We start from the raw sequence: 11,663 nt of genomic DNA on the forward strand, positions 1-11,663 counted from the left end.
ATTTACATGTTATGTTTATGGAGCACTTATTAAAAAATGATTATAAAACTAAATTCCCCCAAAGCAGAAATTTTTACCATATATATTTACATATAAAAATGGTATAAAAATTGAAGTTGATAATGAAGATAATTTAAAAAACTCTAACCACCTAACATTCACACTTCTAAGTAAGTTTTATTATATAAAGAGGAAGCAAAATTGAAATTATAAAGAGTACTTAACTAAGATGAAAACCAATAGGAATTAACCAAAACCACAGTTACAGAAAAATTCATAGCAATAAATGCTTTTATTATTAAAAAAAGAAGACTTGAAAGCATGAGCTGAGCATGAGTTCAGAAACGTAAGGAAAAATGTAAAACTAATCAACAGAAAGTAGTAAGAAAAAATTAATACAGATACAATCAGAAATAACAAAATTGGAAAACAAATAAAAAGCAGTATAATTACTAAGTGAATTAAGAGTTGGTTCATTGAAAAGACATATAAAGTAAACAGAACTCTGAAAATCTCCATCAAGAAAAAGAGTTATAAGATACAGGTGAGAAAATTGTGAGACTGATATATGTTCCATTATTCCAATAAATTTTAAAATCTATTTTTGAAATTCTCACCTTTTTAAGAAAATAAAGACTGCCAAAGTTTATTCAGTAAGTGGTAGAAAACCTGATTGGACCAGTAGCTATCAAAGTATTAAAAGTTTTTTAAAAAGCTACCGCTAAGGGGCGCCTGGGTGGCTCTGGTGATTAAGCCTCTGCCTTCTTTTCAGGTCATGATCCCAGGGTCCTGGAATCCAGCCCCATGGGCACTGGGCTCCCTGCTCAGCAGGAAGTGTGCTTCTCCCTATACCCCCTGTCCATGCTCTCTCTCGCTCTCTCACTCTCTCGCTCTCTCTCTGTCAAAGAAATAAATAAAATCAACAAAACTAAACAAAAGAACCTACCAGTAAAAATGTAGAGGGCAGAGCCAGATGGTTTTAAATGGACTTACCTGGTAAAAAGAAACATGATATTTATACCATTCCAGAGCTTGGGGAAGGATGGAAAAATACCATTCCTATAGAATCAAATATTGAAATTAATTGCACTGAACTGTGGGACATTAACCATCACATGGTCTTCTCTCTCCATCACCTCCCCACCAACCACCAACCACCTACCAGTGCGAGGGCATGAACACACACGCACGGATGTGTGCACACTCACGGTCCCAGCTTATGGAGTTGGTTCAGGCAAATGAATTTGGCTAAGGATGGTGTAAATGTGCTGTGAAACAGATGTAAGAAATAACAAGGCATGGTGGAAAGAGCATGATTTTTGGAGCCAGATACATTTAGGTTCAGTTTTCATCATGGCCGCTCTCTAGCTTGGAAGTCTTGGAATACTAATCACAAACTTGAAAAGGACTATTTCATGTTGCAGGGCAAAGACTCCTATGTTAACGTAACTTGTAATAGCATTTTAATCGCTTGCATCCATATGGAACCGAGAAATATGCAAACCAGACATTTTTTAAAAACTAGATTGTTAGCTCAAGATTTCCCTCTTGCTTTGTCTTTTAGGCTTTTATTGTGGCATTTACATCGGACATCATTCCCCGTTTAGTTTACTACTATGCCTACTCAACAGATGACACTGAGCCCATGAGAGGATATGTTAATGACAGCCTGTCAACATTCCTTATAGCTGATTTTCCAAACCACACTGCACCTTCGGAAAAACGAGACTTTGTCACTTGCAGGTTTCTTCTTAATTTCTTAGCTTTTAATTTTGCTTTTTAAAATGTGTTTTTTAAGTTCTCCATTTCCCCCATGGCTTGAGATACAAAGGATTTACTTAGGACAATAAATATCCTGGGTAAAGTGCATCGATTTTAGACTTTACTGATCTGATTTGGAAAAGTAGAAAGGCCAAACATAAAAGGATATTATGGATAAAATAGTATCAATTTTGAATTGTTTCTTATTTTCTAAATTTATTGGAGAGATTTCTCACCAACGAATGCCCCTTGGCCCCACGATATAATACTATCTATTAGATCATACAGCATGATCATAGTATATCTGCATTTAACCTATTTGAATTTACACCATGATCATATATCTGCATTAAACCTACTTGAATATAACTATGTGTTCTTAAAAAGAGATAGAGTGAGAAAAGGAGAAATAATATGATAAACTTACCATCTGTCCCATGTAAAAGTTTTCCTCCAGGCAGAGAGCATGAAATTAGGTTTGTGAACCTGTTTCCATACTCAGCATCTCCTGTGCTATGAGGGTCTTTTTAATCTAATTTAAAGATTATATATGACAAATATATATGACATAAAGATTATATATATAGTACATAAAGATTATACATATAATATATACCTAGTACATCAAGACCACTTAACTTAAACCTTAAGCGAGCTACTTCTTCTGGGAAACAGCAAGAGACAGCAAAATGTTGGTAGACATACAGGTAGCCAAACCATGTTCGATTTTAGATCTGCATATAGAGGAATCATAGTATGGTGTTTATGAGCATGGGCATGTGTCCATTTTCTTGATTTCATCACTTCCTAGGTGGACTTTGAAGAACATCAATGTCTAGTAACTTTGCAGAAAACAGTGGGCATACAAAGCCGAGCACTAAGAAAAGTCCAGAAGAATAGTAAGAAAAATAAAACCAATGCAGTGTCAGATAAGCCAAAAGAAAGGAGAGTTTAAACAATAAAAATAAGAACAGTCAACAATATCAAGTCCTGTTCTCGAAATATCAAAACAGGATTAGCATGTTTCTTCGGTTTAATGACAGGAGACAACGCATTTCAGTGGGGTGTGGACAGAACTAAGCGTGTTAAGGCGTAGGAAGGGAGCGAATGGAGACAATCATTTTGCTGACTCTTTTGAGAAATTGGACTTTGAAGGGCAGGACAGAAGTTTCACCGGTGTCTCCTGCTACACCAAACTATATGTAAATAACACGTGGCCATGATTTTATCTGTGCAAAAATGAAATGTATCATAACGGCAGTTACCTTCCTATGACTGGACTTTTGTAGTAAATTAAAAGTGTCTCTTAAGAGAAATGGTAAGAATGTACGCTAGGTCTCTCTGTGAAGCGATAGCTAATTTTTTGCGTTTACTTCTGTTTTTCAGGTACAGAGATTACAGATATCCTCCTGATCATGATCAGAAATATTTCCATAATATGCAGTACTGGCACGTCCTCGCTGCCAAGATGACCTTCATCATTGTTATGGAAGTAAGTCTCGCTTAACTTACATTCCACTTAGTCTGTCCTCTCCCTCCAGATTTCTAACGGTATCTGCTCAGCAGAAAATTAGTATTATCTCAGGAAATTGTTTTGAAGGAAGTATTCGTTGTCCTGAAAAGCAACATAGGGATATTTTCAGTACAATGTATTGTTGCCTATTATTCACCTACTATTGTTGAAAATATCCAGGTGACATAAAGAAAAGAAAACATAGGGCCTCTTCCCTCGAGGTCAGGAAAAGGACAAAGAATGCACTGATGTTACTGAACAGCTATTATATACTGGTTCCAGACACTGTAATGATAACCTTGTAGGTTAGACTTTATTGTTCACTCCTGAAAAATGAATCTGATTCTCAGCAGAATTGACAGTGTGTTTAAAGATAATCAGCTAATGTTGGAGCTGGGCTTCCATGCCAGTTACATATCCCTCCCAGGCCTCTGCTCTGTCCACTATATTATGTTTCCCCCTTTGTGGAATATCAACTCTTATTGTAGATATAGGGCATGCATTAAAAGAGAACAAATACAGAGGGGGGATTTGGGTAAGTTTCATGGTGACGTTCTATATCAAAAGACGTGAGGGCCAATGAAGGAAAGAGAAATAAAGGGAAGGCACTTTTTCACTCTGCCGTGAAGTTCAGTAGTAGTCAAGTCTAATGCAAACACATACAATTCTATGTGATGAAAAAGAGAGCAGTCTTATGTATATCCTTCCCTATGTTTTTCTTCTCTCTTTCTCTCTCTTGTTCTTTGTGACCTTATCTCTCTTTTGTTCTCATATTTTCCATCATAAGTTTAGATCACCTTTCACTCTGGTCAGTTGCACCGGGGATTTTTTGATTTTTGTCTATTATTCTTATTAATGTTTTTAATTATGACAGGCTCTGCCTCACCATCTGTGACGATATGCCCATCTGACTCACTGGGACTTTCACCTTCTCTTCACCTTCTCTTGTACTGAAAACGATTTTCTGTGGTCTGTGTTTCTCCCATTCTTGGTTTACTAGCTTATTTTGATGAAGTGCATTTTTCAGTAATTTTCTGAGGAAAGTTATGAGTGGTCAATTGTTGAGAACTTGAATATTGAATATTTCTTTTACTTTCCTCACAGATGACTAAATGGCATAGAATTCGAGATTAAAAGTCATTTTCCCTGAAAAATTTTCAACTAACTTTATTTAGGTATTCCTGACATTTTTTTTTATAAACATATAATATATTTTTATCCCCAGGGGTACAGGTCTGTGAATCGCCAGGTTTACACACTTCACAGCACTCACCATAGCACATACCCTCCCCAACGTCCATAACCCCACCCCCCTCTCCCAAGCCCCCTCCCCCCAGCAACCCTCAGTTTGTTTTGTGAGATTAAGAGTCACTTATGGTTTGTCTCCCTCCCAATCCCATCTTGTTTCATTTACTCTTCTTATTCCTGACATTTTTGAAGACAATGCTCTTTTTTCTGTCTGCTTCAATGTTGTTAAAAAAATGCGATACAATTCCAATTCCCCAGACTTTGTTTATGATCTTTTTATAAATCAGTAAGCTTTAAGGATTCTCTCACTAGTCCTTCTTTTATGAAAAATCACAAGTTCTTATTATTGGATAATACTCATTTTTCTGGACACTTGCTGAGCCTTGTGAATCTGAAAAGGTACTTACCCTTCAAGTTGAGAAAATTTGCTTGTACATATTATTTTTTGAATTATTTCCTTCTTTTCTCTGTTCTGTCTTCCTAGAAGTTCTATTACTCAGGTGTTATACTTCCTGTTTTGAAATTGTAATTATTTTCTGCCCTTTAGATGAACTCATATTTTTATCTTTTTGTTTTGCAGTTGTTTTGCTTCTTCATTATCTCTGTTTCCTCTTAGTTTCTATTTGTCTGTTTCAGTCTTTTTCTTTTGCATTAGATATTTTCTTTTATATACCTGCTGATTCTTGGCAATCTGCTTCTGCTTAAGAGCAAATAAGTGAAAGCTAATTATAACCTTTGTGTGCCTACAGGAGGAATGTCACTTGGCAGGTTTCACTGTAGGGTGATGAGGTAGTGAGGGGACCTTTTCATTTGAAACCTACAAAATTTGGTATCTGCCATTGTAATTTCACAGACTACTTACTTTCCCCAGAGAAAAGTCTTCCAAACTCCTTTCTGTTGTGCTCTTTTACGGCTGCCTGTGTTCTGAGACCTGAGTGAGACAAAGATGACTAAGGATCTTAGGATTCACTGAATTTCACTTACTTGCCCTATTTTCAGTATGGCGCCACTCCTCCATCCTCCACTGTCTCTGGTGCTCCTGAGCTCATGGCTTTCTGTTTTGATTTCTGCACAAATTACTCAGTTGCTGCCAGGGTGAGGTTGGAGGGAAGTAGTACCTGGCTGGCAATGGGAGAGAGGTCCTGAAAATTCCAGCTTTTCCTTATACCAGATGTTGGCTAATCCTCTGGTTAGCTGCCCACAGGTGTGCTTTCACAGTCCTTAGGACCATTTTTCCTGAACTTTATTGAAGATCTAAACAAAGTTGGCTTTTGACTTGTTGGGTTTTACCACCATCATATCATCAATTGCAAGCTGAAGTGCCAGCTTTCGTTACTCTCTTGAATCTGTTATCGCTGTTCCCTCCCTTTTTTTTTTTGTCTTTGTGAGTTACACCATTTTTTAAAATTCCCTTCCAAGTATCTTATTAGGTTTTCAGGAGTGAGTACCGTTAAACAGTATATTCAATAACCATGATCACCTGGAATTTCTGTAATTACGCATTTTAATAAACATTTATTTGTTTAATGTTTGTCTTTCTGTCTTTCTGGGAAAGTTCCAGGACAGGAACCTGATCTTTTTGCTATTCCTGATACCTTCTGTATTGAGCAAAGTTTATTGAATGAATGAAGTGATTTGTAAGAACTTCCTGCTGAACATTTGACAGTTCTAACAGTGTCCTTGATTTTCTCTTATGTTTCTTCCAGCATGTTGTGTTTTTAGTTAAATTTTTGTTGGCCTGGATGATCCCTGATGTTCCAAAAGTTGTTCTGGACAGAATCAAGCGAGAAAAGTTAATGACTGTCAAGATTCTTCATGACTTTGAGCTTCACAAATTAAAAGAGAACTTGAAAATTAGTTCTAATGAACTTGCCAAACAAGTCTTGATTCAGGAAAACAAAGCACAACTGGCTAACTCAGCAGTCTAATCACCATAATGAGCAAGCAGTTGGTTGCCTCTCTGGCGTCAAAACTTTCCCTGGGTTTTGGTTAGAGGCCCGAAGGCATGTGTCAATTTCACCCCACGTCCTCTTCCTTCTTCTTTTTTAATTCAGAGTTTTTGTACACTTTTACAGAGGCCTACTTTATGAGGTTGGAAGAATACCATTTGTCTGCTTTATTGGCTGAACTCTTCCCAGATACTGTTTTCTAGAGTTCTAGAAATGATTGTTAAAAGTGCATGTTGAATCAGAATATTGGAAAATCATGGAATGTTGCAGTTTAGAATTAAACATTGGACTTGGGCTGTCCCATCACGTCCCAGTGCATCTGCACATTTTCATGGTCTTCTGTTGGGTTGTTTTATAACTCCTTCCCATCAAGAAAAATGTTGGTACAAAAGGAAAGGAATTGAAGTGGCCTCCTGAGCCATGTATCTCCTGCCATTGCAGACTATGTGAATGAAAAAACAAAATCAGACGACTTAAGAAAACTCACATATTAAAAATGTTGGGTGGATATCATGGCGGGGGTTTGTTTCTGAAATCATCCTGAGTAAGTTAAGTTAAACTTCCATCAGAATCCCAGATTCCCCTTCCAGGTCAATGCAGAATTGATTTTTCAAGAGACTGAACATTTGGGTTTCAACGAAAGACTAACAACTCTGGTCTTTAAAGATAACATTTTGGTAATAGTAGTTTCAAGGTTGGATTGTCTTATCTGGAAAACAGCCTTAACAAGTTGTTAGGTTGCTTCAGTTCTTCAAGTAAATGAAAGATATTATAGAGAAGTAAATGTGTCTTCTTAGTAGCTAACAAATGCAAGACAATGAATATTGACTAATTTATTGACCTTAATCTGAAAAAACTTGAATTATTTTTAAAAAAATCATTTTTCTTCTATAATGCGTATTTTGCATCATGAAGCCTGTTTGAGCATTAGCTCTTTGTATAAGTTAGGTACAAGTTGTTTATGAAACTTGATCTGTTTGAAGCAATCTTGAATCTTTTAATGAGTTTACCCTGTTTTCTATTGATGCATCACTTCATACAATACTCAGTGCCTTGTCCCTACACCTTTGACACACAGGAAGTGGTTGTGCTGTTCATGTAATGTGATGTAACATCTCAAATATTAGCTTGTTGTACAGAAATTGTCAGTTTAACATCAGTCACAGAGTTGAACACCAAAAGTAGATCAACCAAGTAAGAAAGGGGTGATGGATTTGATTGCTAAGTGGAAAAAAAAATTAATTGCATTATTTCTCTTATACTTAGGCCTATGGCACATGTACACCAGTTCCTTTTTCTCTTATGAAAAATATTTCATATACATTTTTAACACTACAAAGTGAGGGATACAGTTCAGATATAGTACTTGCAACTCTAGCTTTCAATAACACTTCAGTTCCAAAAGAATAGTGTTTTTTTTAATTCCATACAAAAGAAGACACTTTATCACAAGATATTTTTAAAGTAGTTTTATTATTTGATACTAATTCATTTTTGTAGAATTGCCAATATTAATTATATGGCAGGTAGTATTAACTAATGATAGATATTAAACATGTAGAAATGAGGATTATGAATTTTATAAAACCATGAGACAGTTACCCCAATATTGGCAGTAATAACTTGTCATCCATTGGGTAGATTTTATAAAAAAAAATTTTTGTGTAATTTAAAATGATCTCATTATTGAAGAATGATTTCATAGGAGGAGGAGGCCTATTTCTTGCTTGAGAACACTAGTGTTACTATGAAATAAGCCACAGATGCAGTATCTTTGGCTTGTCATATCAAATTCTGTGTTACTACCATGTTGTCCCTTTGCACAGCTCATATATATTACTTTCTTCCTAGGTGCTAATAAAAATAAGGAAGAGTGTGGAAATTGGTTTCTTGGATATAAGTTTTAGTTTCTATGGCTTAACAGTATTTATAGACCTAGAGTGTTAAGATAAATAAAGACAAATTTAACTCACAAAGTTATCTGTACACTGCAATCTTAAAAACAAACCAACTCAAGTGTTGGGTTTCTAGAATGTATGGAGAAACTGGCAAGAGAGGAAATAAGTATTAAGATAAGTAAATAGTTCCTATGATTGGTAGATATTTCCTTTTAAAATGTTATTGATAAATACTTTGTATTGGTGTTTCAATTTTCTACCAAGAACCTTTTCCTTGTTTCACAGATTTTAAAATGAAATAAAAGTATCCCTCACTTTCCTAAAAGCTTGCTGACCAAAATCTAATGTCAAATCAATTCAGGTAGATTTGGCCCAACTAATTAAACTCATGTTATTCTGGGAGGGCTGAACTAAGAGCACCTGACACCAAGTGTAAGTGGATATTTATCAGCATGGCTGATGTGTTTATCATCATCGGATCAAACCCATACTTACTTTTTTCAGAAATGTTCCAGGAAACATTGGAGATTTTATTTGAAATAATTTAAAGTGCAAAACAAAAAAAAAAAATTATGTAACTCTTTCAAATGTCATCTCTAATCCTTGCCTTAATCAGTTTTTCTTTGCACACAAGAAACAGAATCCCTTCTAAACATTTATTCTAGAGGACTCCATTAAGAAGGGAGTAACTTAATTAGATGGAATGCTGTCCTAGTTTTGCTACATCTCATGACTCCTCTTGGCTTTAACGTTCTTCTCTTAACGAAGCCATTAAGTCAGTTTTCCAGGAGAAGATGGGAAGAAGATGATAAAGAGGAGGAGGGACAGAGGATGAATGGGGTAAAAGAGTTCTCTCCATATAAAGCCATGCATGCTTCCTTGGGGGGAGGCATTGGTGAGGCAGCATGGCGCGCTGTGGGTGGTAAGGGGGATGTCTCTCCTAAGCCATCTTAGTGAGGGTGAGAGAAAAGCCAAAGAAGTTTCATGTTGAAAACTGTTACCTGTCAAAAGTAAACTTTGATTCCAAAGTGATTTTGTACTGTCAGGTGCTATTCAGAGCCGTGAATATCTGTTGATCAACTCCAGTCCAGGGTGAGGAGCTCATGCTGCTTCTTCAAAAGGGGAATCTATTGTTTTGAAAGAACCCCTCCATAACAGTTGTTTTTAGTTAGCAATAGTTATTATGTTATCAAAGAATGTTAATAGGGAAGAGACTGTTTCCAGAAGTACCATTGGCTAGGCTTGGAAATCTGCTACCATGATTCACTATAACTATTATCTTATTCCTTTTCTAGACAAATTTTTACTCTTCTGCTTTATGTGTGATAATTCAAGTATGTCAATTATTCCAGCATCGTGCAGAAATTCATGAGAATATTAAAAAGAATAGCATGGTTCAATGTATATGAGATACCTTCTCCTATTCCCCCACTCCAAAACATTTGACTAGGAATGTCTTTCCTATGAGTGATTTTGTGCCATGGTCCTAACCAAGAAAATAAGTGCTCCTTTTTCTTTTCTTTCTTCCGTTTTTCCCCTCCCCCGAAGGGATGTGTATGGGGTTATGCAGGGAAAGTTGCTCTTTAGTAACGGGTATATAAATCTCAAGAGATTCAGACTCATGCAGTGAATAAAGTAATACTTTGACATGAATTCAACTTATTCTTCCAGTAAACATTGATATAATTTGAATGCTCTGAATTTGAGTGCTCTTGAAGGTTTTTAGACCTCTTTTTGTTTAGAAATATTAAATGCAATTAATATTAAATATTAACAATTAATATTAAATATTACTTTTAACATGTTTAATTCACCAGATTACATGTTTGTCACATGTAGAGATGCAAATTCCTCAAAATAAGAGGCTGCAGGGTCCAGAAAATTTGGAGAAAGCGGTACTTCTCATAGTTTTGCCTCTATTTTTGTCTACTTTGGAAAATTGATAAAGGTGAATAGAAAGTCCTATATTCTGAATAAAGGTCTGAAAAATCCATTACCACATGCATTGGAATTATCTGGGATAGTTGTGAGAAATTCATATCCCTTGGTCCTAATCCAGATCTCTAGGAACAAAATCTTTGGGAGAGGAGCTTTAAAAAAAAACCTCCCAAGTTACATTTTGGTGGGTATAAGACTCAGTTTCCTAAGAATGCCAAATTTCCTAGCCTTACTAAAGCACTTTTTCATAATAACTCTCAAACTTGTCATTCCATCTCATCAAGGAAATATGTCAGGGCTGGTAAACTCAGGATTTCAAAGTTCATAGAACTGTTCTAATTCTGCAGTGTGCAGAAGTTATACAAATTTTATACCTTAAGAGCCCTAGACTTGTAGTTTCTACTTAATTAAAAAAGAGAGAAAGGATAAAATAAAACACATTTGCTTTTACCAATGTATTCAAGAAAAGAGAAGTGCACACTGGCCAGAAATCAAGGTGAATTCATCACATTCTCTGTATGAAAGACACATTTTAGGTTGAAAGAATACATATATTTTCAGAATTTAATCAGGACAGCAAAATGATGAATATTGTAGAATAAAGAATTTGTTATAGAAAAATAGAACTTTTGAAACTGTGGAAGAAAGTGGGAAACAATGGTGCTGAAGTGGGATTTAGAGAGTCAGAAAAAAACACTGTTGACCTCTCCTGGAACGCTGCCATCGGTGAACAAATTCGAGCACTTCAAGAGCTGAAGTGAGACTGGGAAGGAGGGCGAGTGAAGGAGTCTTGCTTTTGGCGAAGATAAGTGTGGAAGGTCATTGCTTCTGCACAGCTACTTACTTTTGTGGTTTGCAGCCCAGCTTCCCTGCTGGTCAGCAAGGTCTGGACATGAAGTGGAGAAGAGTGAGACCAGATTCTTGTCATCAGTCACTGCAAAGCTCTCTAGAGGCAAAGAGCAGCAGCTTCACTTCTGTCTGCCTTTTTTGCCAATCTCACCAGACACCAGATAAGGGAGTGGGAATTACAGCTCCAGCTTAACCAAAACTACCATATAAACAAAACTGCCAAATTAATGAAACTATTGATCATTTGAATGATGTGGTTAAAAAACAGAGCCAATGTGCCTTCATAAAATGTTGTATTCAATAACTAAGAATAGGACTTTCTAAGAACACTGTCAGTACAAAATCTGACCAAATGCAAGGCCATAAAAAAACAAAAACAAAAACAAAACCAGAAAATTTCGAAGAACTAAAATCAACCAGAAGGTAATTTTCTCTGTCTACAATAAAATGAAACGAGAAAACAATAATAATAACTAGAAAATTATGTGACAGATTTTTAAATAACGT

At 35.9% G+C, this 11,663-nt stretch overlaps 1 protein-coding gene across 3 annotated transcripts in view; it reads left to right on the plus strand.

The window, feature by feature from the left end:
- ANO5 (anoctamin 5) overlaps window positions 1-8,128 on the plus strand; it is a 94,958-nt gene extending 86,830 nt beyond the window's left edge. For all 3 annotated transcript variants that reach the window (XM_032881216.1, XM_032881217.1, XM_032881218.1), the window contains 3 exons: window positions 1,565-1,743; window positions 3,148-3,253; window positions 6,229-8,128. In XM_032881216.1, coding sequence (XP_032737107.1) covers window positions 1,565-1,743; window positions 3,148-3,253; window positions 6,229-6,450 — 507 coding nt within the window. In that variant the 3' untranslated portion in view covers window positions 6,451-8,128. The remainder of the gene's footprint in view (window positions 1-1,564; window positions 1,744-3,147; window positions 3,254-6,228) is intronic.
- Window positions 8,129-11,663: the final 3,535 nt, after the last annotated feature.

Source organism: Lontra canadensis, unplaced genomic scaffold (assembly GCF_010015895.1).
Source record: "Lontra canadensis isolate GAN:19392208 unplaced genomic scaffold, GSC_riverotter_1.0 scaffold74, whole genome shotgun sequence".
NCBI classification, from domain to species: domain Eukaryota; kingdom Metazoa; phylum Chordata; class Mammalia; order Carnivora; family Mustelidae; genus Lontra; species Lontra canadensis.